This window comes from Megalopta genalis, chromosome 3, assembly GCF_051020955.1.
Source record: "Megalopta genalis isolate 19385.01 chromosome 3, iyMegGena1_principal, whole genome shotgun sequence".
Taxonomy (NCBI): Eukaryota; Metazoa; Arthropoda; class Insecta; order Hymenoptera; family Halictidae; genus Megalopta; species Megalopta genalis.
The window spans coordinates 15,780,945-15,805,178 of NC_135015.1; the positions used below are offsets into that span (position 1 = coordinate 15,780,945).

Here is a 24,234-nt window from a genome sequence, read left to right on the forward strand (position 1 = left end):
CGGCCAATCATGGCCAGGTAAAGGTACCATTCCACCAGGAACAATCCCACACGCAATTGCCGAACAGCTCCCCTTTTCATTAACGCGCCTCGTATGGTACCGCTCGCATAATCGAAAGGGCCTATCCGGAGAGAAACGATTCTTAATTGCTCGGGTTACACCCGAAGTTCCTCTGTACCTGCAACAATAAAAGTTCCGTGAAAGCTACCTAACAACACAAGCGAAAAGTTATCACTAGTCCGCGAACTTTCACGCATGATCTCACTTTTCCCAAAAGTTGTTTTACAAACATTAGAATAAGCGCGTAACACTTTACGTTGCTACTGATCAAAATGAAACAAACGTACTTGCAATCTGTGCCTACATTAAGATCCACTAGTGCACGCTCTTTGATTTTAATAGTGCTAACTTCTGTTTCATGTCCATTGTATACTGAGAAATTCATCCTTTAAGAATTTCTTTGCAATTGCTTATCAAAGCTAAGAGAATGGGTGGTTTCTGATTTGAAGATTGCATAATACTTCCATGATGTATAATTTTCTCAGTGTGATAGCAAATGATACAAATAGGAATGATTTGCGCAACCTTTAATATCGTACAAGTGATTGATTTAGGAGCTTGATCAAGCATAGATTTCATTTTAAGCAAATAAAGATTGAGCAAAACGGGTAAGGTTTTATTGTAAATTCTTCGCTTTTATTATAGACTCGGGTGTACATACAAACAAATATGTATAACAAAAATTACGTTTAGACATTCGTTCACGGTAGCTTTCTTTTGGCTGGTTCTTCGTGTACTCTAACTTGGAGCGTGGAACGGGGTCCACACTTCCAAACGTTGCCATCCTTGTCAAGTATACTTGCGCTCGCTGTGACTTGATACTGTCCGCCCCCTGTGTTCGTGTTGCTGTTTACACTGGAGCTGCTGCTTGCGCATGCAGTCGTTCCCGTTGCATTGCTTCCAAGGGAGAGTAGAAACTCGCAGGCGAAGAAGTCACGATGCGGAGTAACTGTTTGTTGCAGTTCATTTGCGTTGGAATCCTGAAGAACAAAAACGTTTCTAGAGATGCCTTTTTACTTATTAACAATAACCGAATTGTACTTGAAAAATTGCAGATTAAGAACTGAGAATTTCTCTAATATTTCATTGAAAGTTCCTGTTGATAGCCTTCCAGTAACTAAAACGATAGAATCTCAGAATTCCTATGGTAGCAACATTTCTGAATCTTCGGTAAAACCAACATCCTCACCTTTTGGTCTGAATTGATCTTGGACGGTGGAGTGGTGGAAATGGAAATGCAAACGGCAGCAACGGACCTGTAAAGGGAAGCGCGACGACCATGTCGCAAAACTCCCTCAACTTTGAGGGCCAATTGGCTACCCTGAGGCACGGATACAGGTTCGCCAAGTACACGGGGTTGCGGTGAGACAGACAACTTCACAGTAGTTGACTGTAACGACTGGAAGTAGTAACGAGGTATCGGCAGCCTCATTTTCTTTCCAGCCAATAGCATCACTTGCGAGATTAAACAATTCACTCTGGAATGACTAATGGCCGCGTTCTTTCCTTCGCTGATCCAAGGCGGTGCCAGACGCCGCAGTTCTGTACAACAACGAGCCAACTGACGCATCTCGACAGTGTCGCCGAAATCAAAGTTTACGTCGCTCTGATGATATGTACAAATTCCTGAACCACCGCAGACCCGTTCGACACTGTTCGCTAGCAAACGACACATTTCTTGCAATCTACGTATACTCAATAAAGGAAAACTGTACTGAAATTTATGTGTAGAGACAGAACTTCCACTTGTCCAACCAATTGAAATCTTGGAAAGTATGCAACAAAAAATCACAGTGCATTCAGGTGGAAGTTCTCGTTGACTGATCCTATACATATTGGTAAAGGATACGCTTTTATATTTGCCAATGAACCGGGATCAGCGTCAAAAGCCGACTGATATAGTTTCTGATAGTTGTCAGCACAATTTTTCAATTCTTGGGCCGATTTTCTCAACTAAAAAGCATTCAGTAATAATAATGATGATGTAGTTTATGATAATTCTAAGAAAATGCGAACAAAATACCTGATGCGTTACTCGACCATAGCGTTGAAGGTCATCTTTTGTCGCGAGCACTACTGTGACTGCAATGGCTGGCGGTGGAGCTGTACAAAGTGATCTAAAATATATTCGTCGATTTATTTATTTTATGTTTATTACTGTACATTCATGTAAGTGAAATAAATACATTACCTGCATGAATGTAATAGTTGAACAATAGCTTGCAGAAATTCACAACGGAGTTTTGAATACTCGCTAGCAAATTGCAAACTTCGCAAAGGCGTACTAGCAGCTTTTAACGATGCACATGCGCTAGCATAACGTGCAATAGCTCCGTTCAATTTTTCTACGATGAAAACTTTCGCTTTGTTCTCCGTTTCCTCCGTCTTTTCCCTATAAACAGTAACATTTAATAAATGAAGATACACTTGCAAACAATTTCACAAATCTAGAACAGATTCTACGAACATAAGATGACTTTCGGCTTTTGTAACTAATTCTAAACCAGATAACCAGAAGTGCAGTTGTTCAGAAGCAACTGTTTCCTTCAAACTTTTAAATATTTGGGTTGCTATTGTATGATGACCATATCTTGCAGCACTACGCGCAATTCGGTACTTGGCCCAACCGTCTACATTTCTGATAACTTCCTCCACTGCTTCGGTGCATTCTGTATTCCATTCGTAGCCTCCAGCCACCATTTGAAAAAGTAATGTGCACAACATGACCTTTGAAAGAAATTTATTCACGTCGATTAATCGTACTCATTTATGTGTCCAATAAGTTTGTACTTTACCTTCGTATGCACATGTAAAGTTTGCTTAAGCTTTGTCAATATATCCGGTAAAAGTGAAAGTAAAGTGTTTTCTCCTAAGCTTCCAATGGCACCTAAAGCTTCGCACAAAGCGACCGCTTGTTTCTCACTCTGACCACCTTCGCTATTTGTATTGAAAAGGGTACCACCGATTGCATCAACAAATACCGAACAATGAGTAGATTGTGCCCAACACAGCTTCACTGTCGAGCGCAGACAAACTCTTAGTTGATGCAGATATTTGTCATCCAGAGCTAGTAATACAATTAAAGATTCAAGGCAAGATACAACATCTTGTATCCCATAGGCGGGTAAACTTTCTTCGTAGCTACAAGTATGAATTTAATACAGAAACCTCTAATAAATAATTAAATTCTTCCAATATGAGATCGGATACATACCAGTAACATGCAACTCTGGATAAAATCGTAATTGCTTTTACTGCTACAAAAGGGTCAGGAGAGTAACAGGCACTTACACATAAAGATAACAAAGGATTTCCTTCTTCCCTGTTTGCATCGCATGTAACTGCACTCTGACTAAGCACCTAGATAAAGTTAAAAAATTTATTGTTAATTTCTTAAATCTGTGAAGTCTTGACTTAATTTTATAAATAATCAACAACCTCGATCACATCTAGTGTTCTAATAAGAAGATCTTTGTTTCCAGCACCATCTTGTAGAAGTGTTGTAGTACTTTCTAAAATATCAAGTTTGTTAAATACATTTTCTTTGTAATACAAAATTATATACATGTTACATTTACCTATTAAATTATTGAGTGCACCTTGTGGCCACAAATGTGCTCCTTTCCTTGCTAAACTATGCAGTAGATGTAAAGCGTGACGCTTGATGGATAATCTTGGATCATCTTGTAGATAACGTAAGAGAAGTACAACTTGTTGTGGAATATCAATTAATGTAGCAGAAGCTAAAGTACTTAAAGCACTTAATGTCACTCTAACAAATTCAACTGCTGGATAATTAGCAAGAAGCTCCATGCACAATTTATTTACCTGTAATGAATGTAATATATAAAATCGTTTAAATATATCTTCATCAAATTGACATACCATTGAAGCTGTATAACTATCGTGATGCATATATTGCAAAATAGGTATAAGCTGTAGTTTCATTGATGCTGGTGTTGCTTGACCTCTAATCATGTCAGATATTTTGCTACACATGGACACTGCAAACAGTTTTGATTGCGCAGCAAACATTTGTGCTGCATATATTGCTGCTTCAACTTCAACCGAATCATGAGAATCCAATGACCTCCTTATACTATGATGAACCTTAAAAATTTGATAATTTCTTACATTAAACTTCACGTAATTAAAATCAAATTTTAATTCATGAATTTATTATTTACCTGTTGTCTTTCTGGAATAATTCCAGCTACGCTGCCTAGTGTCCTTAAAGTCAAAGCTCTAGCAACTGGATCATTAGAATGTATCACACTATAAATACGACGTACAAATTCATCAACATTCAGAATCTTATCTAAATGCTTCTCACTTTGTTGGCATACTCTGAGCACCCATACACGTAAAAAATTACTACCAGTACGAAAAACTTCAGCTAACTTTAATAGGGAAGAATTGATCAATATAGGAAAAGGATATTTCTCAAATAGTCGTGGAAAACGTACTATTGCTTCACATTGTTCTCCAATCTTTGAAGAACGCAAACCTGGAAAAATATATTTAATGTATAATCGCTGAATTATAAACATTTAATAAATACTAGGAAAATTGTGATTCGAATTTAAACTACAAAACATAAACACACCTTTATCTAATTCTATGAGGGCTGTATTTGCATCTTGTTCCGGTTCGCCAAGTCCTGTGTCATTAAATGCATTCATTCGCATTCCAATCATTTTTGTTAATGTACCGGGTACATTCAATTAAAGCGTTATTAATTGTTCTTCATGACATAACCAATAATTGGTTTTGCGATATTTACAACGCTCCGAGTATTTATGAATGGTCTTACCAACTATACATACATAGTACATAAAAATGTCTCACAAATCCGGAAATAGGGGGTTCCTAGGGTTATTTAAAGTAACTTTTTTCGTAGTAAAAATGAAATCCGCGGCTTTGTTTACGTGTTGGCGCGAGACAGCCGAGCCAATGAGCAGAACTGGGCTTCCTGCGCTCGTTGGCTGAGCCACCTCCACTAGTCGAGCTCGCCTTTCATTGGTCAGTGTCTTTCGTTTAATAACTCGTAAACAAAGCCACGGATTGAATTTTCGCTAAAGAAAAAAAGTTACTTCAAATGACCTCGGAATCCCTCATTTCCGGATTGCGAGATATTTTTGGGACACCCTGTATATTTTGTATTGCATGAATACATACATATGTATATGCATACAGTATGTATATACATACGTATGTATATTTAATATACTCAATATGCAACAAATATTTATTTTAACTATTATGTATACGTATACATATGTGTATATCAACTAAACTTAGATAATTTATTTCAGAATTGATTTACTGTTCTAGAAAAAATAAATTCAATTTCTAACTTTCAATTAAAAATTCCTACTTCCAATATTTTCTAGCATAATGTGTATGTAATGATAATATTTTACGAAAAATGTATCTGATAAAAATCTATAATTTTCTTCTTGGAAGTAATTGTATTATTTATACATTTAATTTTATTTTATACGATTTAATTCTTTTGATCAAATGACAGTTGTGTACAACCAATACATTTTCGATTTGACGAAGTTGAGAAATACTGATATATACATCGAATGAATATCTCGTACGGATAGGAGTTTTGTCTGTGTTCACGTCAGTGCAGTTGACGATTAAACTTTGCCAAGTGAGGGTGTCTAGTTTCTACGTTCTAGGAAAGCGAGGAAACATTTTTTATTGCGATTACATTTAGAAAATATCTAACACGATAAGAACTTAATATTAAAGAAGATTTATAGTTAACCTGAAGAAGAATGGTGGACTACAGCAAGTGGAAAGATATTGAAGTAAGAACCTCCATTTTGGTCCAGTATACTTACGGAATATTCTAGAGTGGTAGTAGAAGATATTTCCGAAGATATAATTTATTTATTACTTTAGGCGAACTTAATGCAGTCAAGTAGAATGATATTAAATGTTTTCATTCAGTTGAATTCATTTCTTTTTTATTTATTACATAAAAAAATATTGTATTTACACAATTATTTCTTATATGTATTGAATTATTAAAATCATATAAATATTTTATTTTCACTATGGACAAAAAATTTCTTGAATTATTTCTACCTCTAATCAGATAATTTCATTAAAATATTAGTGTGTGCAAATCTAGTTGTGTCTATCTATTTGCTTTGTTATGATAAAGCATTTTTCCTTCGTAAAGTCACAAATGATAAGTAAATTTAAATTGCTTTTCACTAGATCTCCGATGATGAAGATGATACCCATCCAAACATTGACACGCCATCATTATTTAGATGGCGACATCAAGCCAGAGTTGAAAGAATGGAAGAACGACGACGAGAACAGACAGAACTTGAAAAGAAAAAAGCAGAGTATGTTTAATTTATTTATTTTTTGTAGAGAACTGATCTTCTATGTTGCCCCATAATTGTTATTTATTTGTAGAACACAGAAGCAATTAAAAGATACAAAAGAACAGCTTGTTAAACTAGAAAATGAAAAAAAGGATTTTGGTGATATAGCATTTACATTAAAAAAGGCTTTGCAAGATCTTGAAGAGGAAGAGAAAAAGATTAAAAACAAGGAGGAAGAAATAAAAAAGAAGGAAAAGTTAACACCATGGAATGTAGACACTATTGGTCAGGATGGTTTCTCCAAAACTGTGATTAATACAAGGCCAGCTCGTAGAGATGATGATTCTGGCCTATCTGATGAAGAAAGAGAGAAGAAATTAAAACAATTTGCTAAAGACAACGAAAAGGAATTGAAAGAATTTGGTATGTTAAGAAAGTATGATAGTAGTAAGGCATACTTGCTTTCACATCCACAATTGGTGTGTGAAAATACTGCAAATTATTTAGTGATTTGGTGTATTAATTTGGAAATGCAAGAGGTAAGGATGTACTTATTATTTGTGTTAAAACTTTGAATCACTATTCAAGCATACTTGTATTGAAAAGAATATTCTTTGTTATAGAAACACGACTTAATGGAACACGTTGCTCATCAATGCATGTGCATACAATATATCTTGGAATTATCAAAGCAATTGGACGTTCCTCCGATAGCATGCATGGGTTCCTTCTTCAATCGCACTGAGATTGCCGAAGTTGAATATAAAAATTCATTCGACGATGAACTTAGGGCATTCAAAGAGAGAATACGTAAAAGAAGTGCCGAGAAAATAGCAGATGCTCTTAAAGAAGCTGAAGAAGAAGAAAGGCAAGCACGTCTTGGCCCTGGTGGTCTTGATCCGACTGACGTATTTGAAAGTCTTCCAGAGGTAAAATTATATTTTATTGATATTGAAAAATACTATCTTAACTAACGACACATTTGTCATGATGATCCATTTTTTCAGCCTTTACAAAAGTGCTTTGAAACGCGAAATATTGCTTTATTGCATGAAACATTAGCGACGATGTCTCAAGCAGATGCATGTTACCACATGGAACGGTGTATTCAGAGTGGTCTTTGGGTACCTGATGCAAAAGTTGCAGAGAAACTGAAGAAAGATGGTACATTATTAAATGATATAAAAGGTGATACAAAAGATGAGACGCAAGGTAAAACGCAAGACGAAACACAAAGTGATACACAAGGAACAGCAGATCCTGAATAACGTGAATCTTTAAATTATGTGTGTTGACATTCTTAACTCATTTATGCAAGTATCTTTTAGATTCATGAGTATGTTACAATAAAATGTTGTCAGTGGACAATGAAATATGGAATTCTTACCATCGTTGGCTTCTTATTGTAAGAACTTTGTATTATCGTGTTACGTTTTGGATTACTTTAAGACTGAATTATCGCATAATTCCTACTTATAATAGGATGTGTGAATACAACAAAAATCGTTGATTATACAGAATTATTATGTCGAAAAATGTAATATGTTTTACTCTAAGTGTATTGCGTTGATCATTTTACATTTTCGTCTAATATAACGTTTGCACATATTAGTATTGTATATACACCGTTAAACATAATAATTGCTTACCCCATTTATGTTTCCCGCAAGAAATAACGAAGAACAATATTCCCAACAAAGGTACAATATTATCGGTAAAGAATGGCAGTGCCAAACACATAAAATGCTCTCTCAGTAACAAACCCATTTAGATTTTAATCTTTTACTGTAATTAAATGTCTACAACATTGATAACGGGTAATAAAATAATCAATGTAAAAACGGTACCAAATATTTCTGTTATTAAAATTCAATTTTTTAGTGAGTTTCTAAATCCAAGTAGGAATGCTGTTCTTTGCAGTATTTCTCAAAGCGTGGAAATGGGATGGACATCTACTTTGTTTACTGGTGTACACGTCATGTAATGCAGGCAAAACACGTAAATGTGTATATACATTTTCCCACGTACCCCTCAAGTGAACACTTAATCTCTTTCGGTGTTACTTCATATGTATATTGAAAACTGTATAAAAATTAAAATTAATATAAATAAAGAAAGTATATCCAAGTTTTCTAAAGTTTCGATAACAATGTACGTGTTTTCTATGAATAGATAAGTACAATTTTTTTATTTATTGTTGATTCAACAATATTGCGTTCTTAATAATTGCGTTCTTAAAATTATTCTTTCTTTTAGAAAATTAATCTAAATAAATTTGTCGAAATAAAAGAATTTAAAAATTTATTTGCTACTTTGCAATATGCAATAATACTGCTTACAGTAACTAATTCCGATTTGTTTTACCCGCTGTATATCGAACGAGATATCGAAGTACGATATTGCGAGATATCGATTTTTCACCGGAAGTTGTAAATAATCGTATCTCGAACCAACGACCCTTTCTTCCTTTTCCGGTACGACGTGCCACGGGCGTTTGGGTAATATTTTTCGTCTTTCATTCTCGTCATAATACGTTAGTTTCATCGCCTGCGAATACACAAGCTGGCTTTCATTGGACAGGGTAAAACTATTTACTTTATTAAAAATCAATTTTTTTGGATTCAATTCATTCTTTACTAAAATTATCCGATTCGATTGATTTTACCTGCAATTTGTACCCAATCTGATGGAAAACGTTAGCTTTTAAACATTTACATTGCTTCATAAAAATGCTTTTATACTCTGCATGCCGACATCATTAACGTTTGTACAGTTACCCACTACACACATTCGTCACCTGCTTCATACAAATTAAGCGATTATTATTATTAAGATTGAAGCAAGATTAAATCTCTGAGCTCCAATATATTACGCATTTACGGTTTCCACGAGCGACTTAAGCTGAATTTTCAAAGTACTTTACTGTTTATAATCGAACGTTACGATTCTCATGAGATTACGAGTGAAGGGACTCGTATTGATTAATTACGATTCGGATGAATCGACGCGTATTTCAATCAGCACAATCAAATAAATGGTAATATCGAAAAACGCAAATTGTTAAGCATGCTTGTATGATCTGCTCGATCATCGTAATTGCGCATATACAGAACAATCGAAAAACCGTCGCCAGGCATTCTGGGTAAAATATCCATGAGTAATCAAAATGGCTGTCTTACAACGATTTCCGTTCTACGTCTACGTTTGAACGTAATTCGTGAAACGGTAATTTTTAAAATGCATTATCCACGAGGTCGTCAGCAATAATTATATAAAGTTTAGTGAAACGTGATTTTTCTCATATTTTATATAGACATGTGACGTTTTTATTTTATTTAAAAGATGTTTGTAATAAAGAGGGAGGGAATAGACGGGGAGGGGAAGTAGTACGTGCTACGCGCACGCGCGCGCGTTGCATGATGGGACGACAGTCAGGAGGACGGTCGGGGAGGGCGAAAGAACGAGTCGAGTTCACAAAATGGCGGCCGAGCTGAGGCCCGTGACCATATAGTACGTGAAAATTCGATAATTTTGCACGATGTCGCGACTCTATACATCAATGGTCGTTTAACATTACGAATACGTGTATACGCGGTAGTTTAATTGTTAAATTAACGTGATCTTGTGCGTGGTGCGTGTAATATCGAGATATCGGTGCGACGCGCAGACGGGACGATGCAGGTGAGTGGTTGGGTTCGAAAATTGTTTAATTTTTGGCATTCCTTGGGATATTTTACCAACAATTGTTTGTTTTTATTGTAAACGCAAACATAATTGGTACTTTTCATGAACAATTTGCGCGATATTGCCACGGTGCTGTTTGGAGTAGGGAAAAATCACATTGTCACATGCGTTTCAGTGTAGTATGATCAGGAAAATACCTGTAAAAATGTAAAAAATCATTGTAATTTGTTCGAAATGATTTCTGCGTGTAGGGCGGGGCCCTATGGACCTTATGAGCTCAGGGACTTATCTCTGCTAAATCACAATTTTTCATAACATTACATAGTTCCCAGTCTCTTAATAACCTATATGTTTGTTTACATTCGTTCAATCTGACATTTATCACAGAAAATATCATTGTTCCACCCTAATTTTCGTTAAAAATAATTCCTTGCATTCTCCTTCATCTTAGGCTCATGGTTAATAAAAAATTTGAAATGGACCCATTTTTGCAAATTAAGCTCAAAGATTGTGATGCACATTCTCTTCACTATGGTAGAGATTGTGTAGCAGAATCTACTTTGAAAGTTAGAGGAATTAAATGTTCTTCAGTTGGAAATTATTAGGCATATTCAAACATTTTTCTTCTAAAAGAATCCACAGATTTCTCTAATATTTGAACATTTTTTCTCTTGTGGACGAGGCTTGATTCTTTATTTTTCCTCTACAGAATTCAGGAAACTTGGATTTCCATATTTGGTGCATCATGCAGTCATTTATGTGTTTGTGATTAACAGAAAGATGAGATATTTATGACCATCATTTTATTTTTGAACAAAATCTGTTAATGATTGTTGCAAAATTAAAACAGAAAATGATTAGTATCAATCAATAGAAACATTTCCAATAAAGATCCTGTTACAATATTTGTTTCAACAATAAAATAATGTGGAACATTCTTTGATGTTTCTCTTAGAAATATCTTTAGAAGTTACATAATCTTCAATCTCCTGTAACATATATTGTATTTTTATCATCCCCTGATGGCAACAAAAGTATATAAAAGTAAACACTGATAATTCAAAAATGCTAAACAGTCAATTTTATGCATTCATTAATGTGTATCTAAAAATTATTGACAATGTATATAAAATTTCAATATTTCAAGTAATAATGTATGATTGATATATTCTTCGAGTTTTGCTGTCTATTAAATTATAGAAACATTGCCGTAAACATAATGTCTAAGGAAATGTATCGTCCTTACAGCTGAAAGAAGTTATTTATTATTCATTGATATGAATATCATTAATGATGTATATAATGTACATTCTTAATAATCAAAAATAATTATGTCATAACTACATTCTTTCTGCACAGAAACTGTGTGCATCAGTACTCAAAGTAGTTGAAATATAAAACAATTTTTGGATACATAAAAGTCTTCTATTATGGGAAGTTGGTGTAATATTATTTTTGCAAAGTTGCACTTACCACGAGTTATATATCTCATGTTTCCAAATAGTATTGTGCTTCGTAAAATAGAATCATGTTGTACTTTGTGCAACATAAAGCTTAATCTTAGCCATCCTTCAAAATCTATTAATAACGGATGATTTACATTTGAGTATACACAAGGTATCATTTTGATATCATACATATGTTTCCATAGCGTTCAATATAAAATTATTGTGTGTGAGATTTTAACACGAACCGATGTCTGATACAGTTATTAAAAACATTAATATAATGTAAGTTCAGTCAAGTGTTTTTTAAAATGTACTTGCTGAATTGTTCAATAAAGTTATAAATCATTTAAACATTGAATTATACTTTTCTTTTAAGATACCCACTATACCTTTTACTAGTTATTTACAGGAAGCAGCTTTATCTGCCTTAGACGAATCAATTATAAAAACTTCTGCAGAATTTTGAGTATCTCATAATATTCTGGACAAACATATTAAAAATTGTGATAACAATGAAACAATAATTTCAAAGTTTATTCAGTGGTATACATATTCTTGCATTATTCATAATTATTCTTCTATTTGATTATTGTTACCAAATGGCATTAAAATATAGTATACATACAAGTGTCTAACAGAATTTCAAACTTCCAGTAACATGAATCATATGGGCTACATTGAACAGCTTAGAAATTAAGTGTTTCAGAATTACAAAATGGTGGACAAGAATCATAAAATGGTGGAAAGATTCTTGTATAGGTAGATGGCACTACTTTATACATCAGATATTCTTTCAAAATTAAGAACATACTTGTAAGTCATGTATAATGCTTACAGTGCAAAGGAAATCTAGTAGACATCTCTTATTCTAAATAGCACACTTAATAATTGAATGTAATATGGTCCCAATTATATTGAATGATATAAATAATGAGACTTGAAAGTATTTGTATATGAACTTAGTGAACGAAAGCTATTCCAAACAACACTGTGGTATACCTATTTTTGAAAATTATACAATGTTAGTTTGATCTAATTGATTTACAGAAAACATTAGAATCTGAATCTGGAAAAGAATCTGGATCTGATTCTGAAAATGAGAGCAAGAGCGATAGCTCTTCCTCTGGAAGCAATACAGGATCGGGTTCTGGATCAGAGAGGTGGGTATTGAATTTATCTTAGTGTACCCCTTTAACTTCAGAAAGTCTGATACATGCAAAAGTTTTTAAGCATATATATTTATACAGTATATTTTCATTTAACTTTGTTATAATAGGAAAGCATAATTGAATTCTTTCAACCTTCCGTGCTTCTATATTTGTTTTTATTTGTTTATAGCCCATTATGTAATTTCTACTGTATGGGTGTAGCACTGGATGTAGCAGTGCTAATAATAGCAAGCCATATTCAATTATTAATCATAATATATGTAGCATTTCTGGATATAATGTATTCGACTTTCTGATACATAAGGGCTTTTCTTTTTAATGATTGGTATCACTTGACTTTGTGTATTGCTATAGCTTTATATAGCATTAACATGGCTTTGACAATCATGCTAATTTAATGTTTCCCTCAAAATTTTTGTAAGCATAATCTTCAGATTTCTGTTATTCATGCAATAGTACCTGTTTCCTTGTATTCTAAAATGATTTAAGCACTAGGTAAGCTAGTTTTTTGCTTCTACTCATTTTTCTGGTAAACAGATTTGTGTCAATAAATGATGAATAGTGTATGTCTCCTTAGGTCATACATAAACACAATACAGATTTATTCTCACATACCACTTGGAAAGTATTTTTCACAGAAGAAGCATAGCAAGTATTTTAAGAGAACATATTATGTAATATTTTACTGTTCATTATGCCAACAAATGTAGATAGAATTAAACTATAAATATTTTACATGATAATCTGTCATTTTTAATAAATTCTTAAATTAAAACAAACCAGAAGAAAGACTTTACAAGTATCCAAGTAACTTTAAATTTCTGATTTGTTATTAGTCATATGCTTAAAAAGAATCTTTGATAGTTATTATTGTATAGTTATTCAAAATGATTTGAAAATCTACTTTATACTGTATTAAAAAGATTAGTGAAGTAAATCATTACCTGGCTGCTAATGCAGTGACTCTAGCTCCTCGAGTGGTTCCGGGTCTGGATCAGGTTCTGATTCTGAGAAATCAGAGAAGTCGGATGCACCTGCACAAAGTGATAGCTTCCAGAGCAAAAGTTCAAATCACAGCACAGAAACAAAAGTTAGGCTTAAAAATGAGTCTAGTCGTGAGTGGGATGAGAATCCTGATATATATGGCATCAGGAGATCTGGGCGTTCTAGAAAAGAGCCTGAAAGGCTTGCAACGCAACGAGAAAGCGATAGCGATAGTCGCAAGAAATTTAAGAAAAAAAGGTAAGTAACTCTCAGAAACTCAATCAAATAATTATAAAGTTATCAATTCCATAATTATGTGAACCATTTCTGTAGATTGAATAGATATATTATAAAAACAGACATTGAGTCTTTGAATCTCTTATTTGCCTCTACAATAATAATCTTCCAATAAGTATCAATTACATTAAGGAATATTGGGACCATTAATAGGTTTAAATTATGCTTAAAGACAGATTCATTTTCTACATTCATAATTCTCCAAAATATTAAAAATCACATAAAGAAGACATTTTTTTATCAATTGTAGTTTTGTTAGGTAACAGAAAAATAACTTCACTATATATTCATTATCAATGCTCAATTTCTGCATTTTAGATTGTACATTATTAATAACATATCTCTGGTAGGTTTGTATCTTATTACTTCAGTAGCTATAATAATTTTTCCATGCTTCTATGTTCTTGTTTGTGTGTTGGTGTGTGTGGGTGTATATATCACTCTATATAGCACTCTATGTTGAATATGATATGTATTAATGTGCTTTCATATATCATTTTAGTTTAGTTATAGTATGAACTATTTCAATCTTTTATTTTATATTTTAGTGGCTTAAAGTTTGAAAAGCTTTAATCAACATCAAATAATAATTTTTTTGCTAGTATACTTGATTAATTAATGTTTCAAACATGTTTCACTTAAGTATTTATTACATACTCTGATCTATATTGTCAATCACATTAGAAAATATATTTATCAAATTAAGTTCAAGAAAAAGCATGCTGAATATGTAATTGTTCAATAGAATACATTTTTTTTAGTTTCAGTAGAAATTAATAAAGAATAATAATTCTTATTTAAAAAAAGAAAACTGCATTTTTTGTTTTACTGAATTTTTTATAATTTCTGTGATTTTTCTTATCAATTACTAATATTTTGCAAAAGTGTTCCTTTTTGTTATGTGTGTTATAGTAATTTAATTTGTATTTGGAATGGATTCAAGAAGCAAAATTTTATTTGTATTCTATATACATATTGTTTCAAATCGAATTAATTCTGTTGACCTTACTTTTTTAAAATTTGTCGTCATTCTTTTTACAGTTCACACAATTCGTGGAACTCAGAAACTTCAGATTCCGAATCTGATGATATTGAAAGTAGGAGGCCACCCCCTAGTAAATCGTTGAATAGACGTGCGGCTCAAAAGGCAAAAGAAAAAGCCAGAGCACGGAAGAAAAGAATTTCAGAATCATCTGAAAATTCTTCCTTTGACAGTGATGATAACAGAAGGTATTTAAATCTAGATTTATACCTCTATCAACGATCTGTTGAAAAATAATAAAATATGAATTATTATGATTCAGGCAAGTTACAAGAAGAACTGGTACTGCAGTTAGTTATAAAGAGGAAAGTGAAGAGAGAACTGACAGTGAAGACTTAGTGGAAGTTGAAGAAGGCAGTACCGCAACTGCAGAACCTGACAATGCAGAAACAATTGAACGAATTTTGGGGCATAGGATTGGTAAAAAAGGAGGTTGGTTTTTCACAAAATTATATAGATGTAATTTATAGATATATATTTTTCTTATTCATTTGTATTGTATCTGTTTTAAGTTACTGGGAATATTACTACAATATACGCCATTGAAGAGAATGGAGATCCTAATCCGGTAGATTTGACGAATGAAGTAACAGAAGTGCAGTATCTGATAAAATGGAAGGGTTGGTCTCATATCCATAACACATGGGAATCAGATGACTCTTTAAAAGCACAAAAAGTGAAAGGACTTAAAAAATTAGATAATTATATTAAGCGAGAACGGGAAATCAAAATTTGGAGGGATAGTGCTGGACCAGAAGATATAGATTATTTTGAGTGTCAAGTGGAACTGCAGCAGGACCTACTAAAAAGTTACAATAACGTTGAAAGGATTATTGCTGAATATAAGAAGCCAGATTCTGAACACCCAGATTACTACTGTAAATGGGAGAGTTTACCATATGCTGAGGCAACATGGGAGGATGGAATACTGATTGTCAAGAAGTGGCCAGAAAAAATTAAAGAATTTCGTGATAGAGAAGAGTCAAAGAGAACACCGAGTAAACATTGCAAAGTTTTAAAATTAAGGCCCAAATTCCATCAATTAAAAGGACAACCAGATTGTATGGGTAAAGGACGAGAATTAATACTTAGAGATTATCAAATGGATGGACTGAATTGGATGATCCATTCCTGGTGTAAAGAAAATAGGTATGTCGTTAATTTTAAATCCCAGTCGAAGTTTGAATATCTAATGTATAATAAATTTAAATAAATTTTGTTTTCTACAGCGTTATTTTAGCAGATGAAATGGGTCTTGGTAAAACTATTCAAACGATATGCTTCCTTTATTACTTATTTCATACACAACAACTTCATGGGCCATTTTTGTTAGTAGTACCTCTTTCTACAATGACTTCCTGGCAACGAGAAATGTCACAATGGGCACCAGATATAAATTTTGTTACGTATTTGGGTGATGTTACTTCCCGTAATGTTGTAAGTATTAGTTTTCATTGACTTCCATCGAACGAATTTTATTATATGATTTATTATATTTATTTACAAATATAATTGTAGATCAGAGAATTTGAGTGGTGTTATACTTCAAAGAGATTAAAATTCAATGCCATACTTACCACGTACGAAATAGTACTTAAGGACAAAACATTTTTGGGTGCCTTAAATTGGGCCGTACTGTTAGTGGACGAGGCACATCGATTAAAAAATGACGATTCCCTTTTGTACAAAGCACTCGCCGAATTTCACACGAATCATCGGCTTTTAATAACTGGTACTCCATTGCAAAACAGCTTGAAGGAATTGTGGGCCTTGCTACACTTCATAATGCCTATTAGGTTCGTTAATTTTTACAGAAATAATAGCAAAAATGTATTAGATAACCTCCATTGACCAATTCTTCTTTGTAGGTTTAATAATTGGGAAGACTTTGAGAAAGAACATGATAACGCTGCGCATAAAGGATACTCCAAGCTGCACAAACAATTAGAGCCATTTATTCTACGACGTGTCAAGAAAGATGTGGAAAAATCGTTACCTGCTAAAGTTGAGCAAATCTTGCGCGTAGAAATGACGTCTTTACAAAAACAGTACTACAAATGGATATTAACAAAAAATTATAACGCTTTGCGCAAGGGTGTTAAAGGTTCTACTATGACGTTCTTGAATATCGTTATCGAGTTAAAGAAGTGCTGTAATCATGCGTTTCTTACAAAACCTACTGAGAACGAAAAAAGGGACAGCAACGAGGATTATCTGCAACAAATAATTCGCGGTTCCGGCAAATTAGTTCTTCTCGATAAGTTGTTAGTTCGATTGCGGGAGACGGGCCACAGAGTATTAATATTCAGTCAAATGGTTCGGATGTTAGATATTCTGGGCGAGTATTTGCAAAAAAGGCATTTTCCATTCCAAAGATTAGACGGAAGTATAAAAGGGGAATTGCGGAAACAAGCGTTAGATCATTTCAATGCGGACGGATCGCAAGATTTTTGTTTTTTATTGTCAACTAGAGCTGGTGGTCTAGGTATCAATTTGGCTACCGCTGATACTGTTATCATATTTGATTCTGATTGGAATCCGCAGAACGATTTGCAAGCACAAGCCAGAGCACATCGTATTGGTCAAAAGAATCAGGTATTTAAATTTAATATTCCGGTTACTTGCTGGATGTACTTGATCGACAGTATTACTAAATTATTACAAAATCCTGCAGGTAAATATTTATCGATTAGTAACAAAAAATTCTGTGGAAGAGGAAATAGTAGAGAGGGCGAAGCAAAAGATGGTCCTTGATCACCTTGTGATTCAAAGGATGGATACAACTGGTCGTACAGTATTAGATAAAAAGAGTGCAGGGACCAATAACAATCCATTTAATAAAGAAGATCTAAATGCAATTTTGAAATTCGGTGCTGAAGATCTATTCAAGGACGAGGAAGACGGAGACGAAGAGCCAACTGTAATATTTCTGAATAATTTGAATAATTACCAATGAAATTCATACGATGGCATGGGAAAAAATTAATTTTCTATTTTTATGTAATTAGTGCGATATTGATGAGATCTTAAGAAGAGCAGAAACGAGAGACGAAGGACCTTCGATGGTAGGAGACGAATTGTTGTCTGCGTTTAAAGTAGCTAGTTTCGCTGCATTTGAAGAAGAGTCCGAACCCGTTAGTCAACCTAATGATAATGACGATGAAAGTAAAGATTGGGTAAGATTCATTTACATCTTACCGTGAACCGCTTTATGATACGTTTTGATAGAGAAAATGTCTATGTATTGATTGGTTTTCTTTAGGCGGAAATTATTCCAGAAAATTTCAGAAAAAAAGTTGAAGAAGAAGAAAAGTCCAAGGAAATGGAGGATCTGTATTTACCACCAAGAAGTCGAAAGACTTTGCAGCAAATTAATCAAAGCGAAGGTATGTTTTGCATTTATCAGTTTTTATTGAAATATAATTAACATGCTGTTCACTATTTAGGAAGGAATAGAAAACGAAAGAAGGCTGATGACAGTGAAGATGGTGAAGATTCTGGAAGTGAAGCTGAAGGCAGTGACGATGATCGTCCTAAGAAAAGAGGTAGACCGAGGGTTACACCTCGAGAAAATATAAAGAGCTTTACTGATGCAGAAGTATGTATATTTTTGACCCTATAGTAATTTCTCGTTCATGTACAATAGAACATGATAATTACTTTATTGTTTAGATACGAAGATTCGTGAAAAGCTATAAGAAATTCCCTGCACCATTGAAACGTCTGGACGACATCGCTACAGACGCCGAATTGCAAGAGAAGCCAATGTCGGAATTGCGTTTCTTGGGAGATCAATTGAGAAGTAGATGTGATGCTTGTATATCTGAATTTGAAAGTACTGCCAAAGAAAACAAAGGGGAGGAAGAGGGTAAAGGACCTGGTCGCAAGAGAGGTCGAGGCCCGACGTTCAAAATTGGCGGAGTTATGGTTAATGCGAAATCTTTTTCGGCTGCTGTAAAGGAACTTGAACCTTTGGAGCAAGTTTTGCCATCAGATTCGGAGCAACGATCCAATTGGCACATTGACACTAAGTAAGTTTATCATTTAAATTTTCTTTTTCACTGCATAAATACAGTTTATAAGCAACTCTTTTATAATTGTAGATTTAAACCTGCAAACTTTGACTCCGAATGGAGTTCCGAAGATGATTCTAGACTCTTGAGAGGAATATATCAACACGGTATGGGTTCATGGGAAGCAATAAAAATGGATAGTAGTTTAAAACTTGGTGATAAAATTCTTCCAAATAGCAAGCTGCACTTGAAAAAGATTAATGCGCGAGCTGAATACCTTTTAAAAGTACTCAAGAAACAAATTGATACCAAACTAGGAGTGGTAAGGAGATATCTTGATTTTCTAATGATCTGTATATAATTCCTTTATACCTTTTTATTATCTTAATAGGGTTACATTCTTATACCACATTTAGAATACCAATACAAGGTAAATACCTAACCCACAATTTTCCTTTTTCCTATTCCATGTACTTTCCATACCAATGCAGTAAACAGAAATTAATATAAATTTTAATTATCTTTATTCGATATACATATATATTCTGAAAATCATTTTAGACCAAAACTAGAAAACCAAGAAAGCCAAAGGAAGTGAAATCTGCAATTACAAAGGAAATTGTAGAAGAGAACGATAGTTCAGGCGACGAAAATAATAAGACGAAGTCGAAAGTAGAGAAGGTACATTTAATACTTATTTGTTAGTTATATTATTCATGATCAGTAGTTGAAATTTTCAATATTTGTGAAACTTTAAGCCACCCGTAAAGAAAGAAGAAGAAGTTGTTATCAAAAAGGAAACTAAAGAAGAAATTGAAGATGTACCGGAGGAGAAGAAGAAGGAAAAAAAAACTAAGAAGGAGAAGAAAGAGAATAAAAAGACTAAAAAAACCAAACAAGCTGCCGGGCCAATGCATTTTACCGCTAACAATGAACCGAGAGCTCTTGATGTTCTCGGGGATCTAGATCCGTCTATATTTAATGAGGTTGTTATTAATTTTATTATGATGTATTCTATATAGATTAATTATGAAACATGATCGCGTAAACATTTTGCTTATCTTTCATACAGTGTAAAGAAAAGATGAGGCCCGTAAAAAAAGCGCTGAAAGCTCTAGACAAGCCTGATCAGTCGTTAAGTGAAGCAGAACAAGTCGCTCACACAAGGCAATGTCTTGTGCAAATTGGAAATCAAATTAACACTTGTCTAGAAGAATATAGAGATCCAGAACAAATCAAAGAGTGGCGGAGCAATTTATGGTACTTTGTGTCGAAGTTTACAGAATTTGATGCGAAAAAACTTTATAAGTTATATAAACACGCGACAAAAAAGGGTGGTGAGAGTAACACAAGTGTCACGTCCAGTCCAGAAAAGAAGGAAGAGCCTGCTAATGTCAAGGTATCATGAGTCAATCTATCCTGTTTTAATTAGCTTAATATTACTAAAGAAACGATTGTAGAAACCTATTTTTTCCAGAAGCATGCTGATAAAGCGTACGACAAACATATCGACAAGCAACAAGTAGATGCTAACAAAGAAAGTAGGTTACAAAAACGTAGGGTCGAAGATATGGAGGATACTTCTAATAGTAGCATGCCAAGTAAGAAACACTTTTCAGCGATTTCTGCTGTTAGTAATATCAGCAATACATCTACGGTTACTATTGGTGCTATCACTATCACTCCTATTACATCGACTCCAAATTCTACATCAAGTACTACTAACAGCACAGACACACCGAAACATAAAGAAAAAGAGTCGAAACACAACAAAGATGTTAAAAGAGACAGGGACCGCGACAGAGACAGAGACCGAGCACACAGCGACAGAACTATGGACAGAATGAGCGGTGGAAAAGATGAGAGAATTAGGAGAGACAGTGGTGGTTACAGTATAAGTGGCCATTACAGCGGCAGCAGAGAAGACGACCATTGGCTGTCACGCGATGGAAGAGATATGAGGGATGGAAGGTATATACATGAAATATCGAGCTAAAATATCGATAATACTTAATTGTCTTGCAGTTGAATTGTAGTTGTCGATTAACTTGTAGATTTGGGGATCACAAGCGAGATCGCTTCGAGTCTTACAGCCGAATGTCCAGCGGATACCACCGTGATAGAGACAGGGATCGTGATCGAAATATGCATATGACTGATAAGAGAAGGTAAGTTGAATGGACGATCTTCTGAAGAGATCTTTTAAAAAGATATCAATTTCATAAGATTTGGTGTTCAGTGACTATTACAGATATCCATCGGGACCGCCAAGCTATGGTTATGGTCCAGGAGGATATGGCGGTGGAGGCGGCGGTGGTTACCCTCCTTCGGATATTCCTCCAAGTCATTTTCGAGGGCGGGCATATCCCGGAGATGGTTATCCCAGCGACTGGCGACCAAACAAGGATTACAGACGAGACTATGATAGAAGACCTCCTCCACCAAACGCCAACTCCTAGTGTTCCTTCCTTGTTACCGTACTCGAATGCGTTGTCGAACGGTTATAATCATCGACGGAGCCTTGTGTTGTTCTACCTGACTGAGCATTGTACATTATTGCTCGCTTAAATGTGGCTATATGCTAAATTCTTTCACAGTTTTATTCTGTGATTTAGTACCACTCGTGACTTGTACCTATGTATAAAAAGTCTTATTCCAAAATGCTTACTTAAAATATGCAAAAGGAAGAGAGAGAATCTTGAAAGATTAGGAATCTACCATGAGTCCCTTTCAGATTTTTTGAAGGAGAGGTTATGCAAGATATGGGTAAGATAAGATAATGCCGGCAAGTGTGCTGGTACATATATTCTTAGTGTACAATTAATACTTCTTTTTTTATATATATCTTGCAAAACACAGTGATAACGAGTCCTTAAGTTTGTATTCGCTAACATTTTTGCCACACGCGAAATATTTACTTTTATGTACTCGGAGACCTTTTATTACAGTGCAATTATAGCAAGATTAGTTCGATAACGAACGAGAAATCAAATTTGTTTCTTTTTTTTTTTTTAATGTATATTGTTTCGTACATACATTTGAAATTTGTTGATTTTTGAAACTCTACGCCTTCCTAAATCTCATGTAATATATTTTGCATTTTTTTCAATAGTAATCATGTATGTTCGACAGATATTTAGCCTGTATACAGTTAATCATTAATTCAGACTACATACTGTACGTTTCTCAGCATGCGTCTTCTGACTATTACAATTGATTTTGTAGTTTCATGATTTATCTAGTATTGATTGATACCTTGTTGTACTGCAATAAGTATTAAGCTGTCAGCGTTTTACGTAACACAATGATGTTTGTAAAATTGTACAAATTAGTCGACATTATATAAATTTTCTATCAGCTGAAAAAACTTCATCGAGATCTTGCATCAGAAAAGAAAAGAAAAAAAAACTACAGCTATGTAGTATAAACTTGGCGTCTTTCCATGACAGTATATAGTCTACATGATTCTGTATTGTCTCGATAAACGCATGTATTTATTGTAAAATTAGGAACAAAACGATAAAATATGATACTTGACGAACACGTATAATCAAGTAATGTCGAAAGGAGCGAAAACACACAAAAGAAATACACTAACTTCTCTTTTATAGGATTTATACTTTCGCGATTGAAAAGTAGATAAGAATTCTATTTTTGCGTTCATTCTTTTAAAGTACCATAGTTTTGTATCCTATTCTGAAACGATGTGAGATATTGTAAATATTAGCATAAGACTATAGTTATATTCGATGTATATTTAACTATGGAGTTACTGAGATAGTATTCTGCTTTTTTGTAGAAAGAATAAATGAAAATGTCTAACTCACCCTCAGTTTCTGCTTCGGTTAAGAATGGTTGAATATAACTATGATAACGTGATTAGAGAACGGGATATGAGTTTTTAACCATTCAACGATCAATATCTCTAAAAAGAGTATTAAAAAATATTTCTTACTTAAATCTTAAATTATGGTAAGGCTTTGTAAAGTGCATAAATTTTTTGCGAGAACATTTGTATTTTGCCGTTTATCAATTAGGATGCTACAAAATGATAATCAATTGCGCTATATTTCAGTAAACAACAGAAATATACTTGCGAATTTTATATCCGTGAAGAAGAAAAATATGAAAGTGATGAGCTTTTTTGTATGTATGTACGCATTAATTTCTTTGAACCTAAGATCATAAGAATCTAAGAACAACCGGTAAGAACAGGTAGCATCATTTCTTTTCTACTGCCCAAATTTCTTATTTAAACGATGTCTTGCCTAGGCTGAAAACAGACAAAAAGAAATTATTTCGTAGATTATAACATTTTACAATTTTAGCGTGCATTTCTGTAAATAGTAGTGCATACACATGTGATGGTGTTTGGCCAGAATTAAGTAACAAATTGTGTGAATTATGTTAAAGGATATTTTGTGTCTCTCGTACATACATGAAAAGAAAAAGCATTGATTCATTGAAAATCACATCACCATAGAAATCTGCTAGCTTAGGTTTTTAATTGCAAAGTGATATTCTAAACAGTGAGCTATTTATAATTTATTACTAGCCGAATACAAACCGTGAATAATGAGGCAAAGTATGTTGTAAATATAATATAAGAGAATGAAATAAATGATGTAGTAAAATAATTTAATACCGTATAATTAAAATGGATCATATTTTATTACTTACGAAGGTACATTCAATTAATCGCTTGAAAGAAGTTAAGGAAACATAATAAACGTTGTTCACCGTCTACCAATTATTCATTACATTTGCTATTTACAGTAGTCTCTCTTATCTGAACGTTCTTTTTAGTAATATCCTGATACCAAAAAAATTCTATTATCCATTCAAATTCTCTACTAAGCATTAATATATCTAAATAATACAATGAATAGATAATAGAACGTTTGGATACTAGAATATTGTAAAAATAAATGTTCGGTTAAGGAAGTCTCTACAGTACTGGAATCATCATCATACACTCCACAACAAAAGTATAATTATAATATAGTTCTACGAAATACATGAGGCCGCGATTCTTAAAATTTAGACGAGAAATGAAAATATCTTCTATGCGCGATAAAACTATAAGATACTCCTCGTTACTTCATGACAGCAGAAGGTGAAAAGCAGTTATTCGTGTGTTTTTGTCTCTACAGTAAAAAAGTTTATTCTATTCATTATTATTTT

The 24,234-nt window shown here is 33.7% G+C and overlaps 3 protein-coding genes across 5 annotated transcripts; 2 read left to right on the forward strand and 1 right to left on the reverse strand.

The window, feature by feature from the left end:
* Positions 1-669: 669 nt before the first annotated feature.
* On the reverse strand, positions 670-5,014 carry INTS7 (Integrator complex subunit 7). Its single transcript, XM_033485942.2, has 13 exons — positions 4,667-5,014; positions 4,248-4,567; positions 3,946-4,170; positions 3,639-3,888; positions 3,499-3,572; positions 3,275-3,420; positions 2,856-3,201; positions 2,528-2,787; positions 2,252-2,452; positions 2,084-2,177; positions 1,910-2,013; positions 1,250-1,745; positions 670-1,040 (listed from the first exon to the last, which is right to left on the reverse strand). The coding sequence occupies exons 1-13, from the start codon at positions 4,755-4,757 to the stop codon at positions 762-764; spliced, it is 2,886 nt and encodes a 961-aa protein (XP_033341833.1). The 5' UTR covers positions 4,758-5,014; the 3' UTR covers positions 670-761.
* Positions 5,015-5,676: 662 nt separating this feature from the next.
* Cdc37 (cell division cycle protein 37) lies at positions 5,677-8,540 on the forward strand. Its single transcript, XM_033486115.2, has 5 exons — positions 5,677-5,882; positions 6,298-6,431; positions 6,505-6,952; positions 7,037-7,342; positions 7,421-8,540. Exons 1-5 carry the CDS (start codon positions 5,850-5,852, stop codon positions 7,679-7,681), a joined length of 1,182 nt encoding a protein of 393 aa, XP_033342006.2. The 5' UTR covers positions 5,677-5,849; the 3' UTR covers positions 7,682-8,540.
* A 325-nt stretch (positions 8,541-8,865) lies between these two features.
* Chd1 (chromodomain-helicase-DNA-binding protein 1) lies at positions 8,866-23,687 on the forward strand. 3 transcript variants are annotated; one of them, XM_033486226.2, is made up of 21 exons: positions 8,866-10,094; positions 12,593-12,705; positions 13,675-13,956; positions 15,037-15,225; positions 15,300-15,469; positions 15,550-16,186; positions 16,267-16,474; positions 16,556-16,833; positions 16,906-17,632; positions 17,712-17,957; positions 18,046-18,213; positions 18,300-18,423; positions 18,484-18,635; positions 18,710-19,068; positions 19,141-19,372; positions 19,612-19,731; positions 19,809-20,036; positions 20,123-20,449; positions 20,528-21,021; positions 21,105-21,218; positions 21,290-23,687. In XM_033486226.2, the coding sequence occupies exons 1-21, from the start codon at positions 10,089-10,091 to the stop codon at positions 21,507-21,509; spliced, it is 5,394 nt and encodes a 1,797-aa protein (XP_033342117.2). In that variant the 5' UTR covers positions 8,866-10,088; the 3' UTR covers positions 21,510-23,687. The 3 variants fall into 3 exon arrangements, with proteins under 3 accessions (XP_033342117.2, XP_033342118.2, XP_033342119.2); XM_033486227.2 differs by having other exon boundaries at positions 20,531-21,021; XM_033486228.2 differs by lacking the exon at positions 13,675-13,956.
* Positions 23,688-24,234: the final 547 nt, after the last annotated feature.

Coding starts and splice junctions, on each gene's coding strand:
- Chd1 (XM_033486226.2), top strand. Junction 16,475..16,555: donor ATGTTACTTCCCGTAATGTT/GTAAGTATTAGT, acceptor ATATAATTGTAG/ATCAGAGAATTTGAGTGGTG. Junction 20,037..20,122: donor ATCCGTCTATATTTAATGAG/GTTGTTATTAAT, acceptor TCTTTCATACAG/TGTAAAGAAAAGATGAGGCC.
- Cdc37 (XM_033486115.2), top strand. CDS start 5,850: ATGGTGGACTACAGCAAGTGGAAAGATATTGAA. Junction 5,883..6,297: donor GCAAGTGGAAAGATATTGAA/GTAAGAACCTCC, acceptor GCTTTTCACTAG/ATCTCCGATGATGAAGATGA. Junction 6,432..6,504: donor CTTGAAAAGAAAAAAGCAGA/GTATGTTTAATT, acceptor ATTTATTTGTAG/AACACAGAAGCAATTAAAAG.
- INTS7 (XM_033485942.2), bottom strand. CDS start 4,757: ATGATTGGAATGCGAATGAATGCATTTAATGACACAGGACTTGGCGAA. Junction 2,788..2,855: donor CTTTACATGTGCATACGAAG/GTAAAGTACAAA, acceptor TTTCTTTCAAAG/GTCATGTTGTGCACATTACT. Junction 1,746..1,909: donor TCATTGGCAAATATAAAAGC/GTATCCTTTACC, acceptor GAGTATACGTAG/ATTGCAAGAAATGTGTCGTT.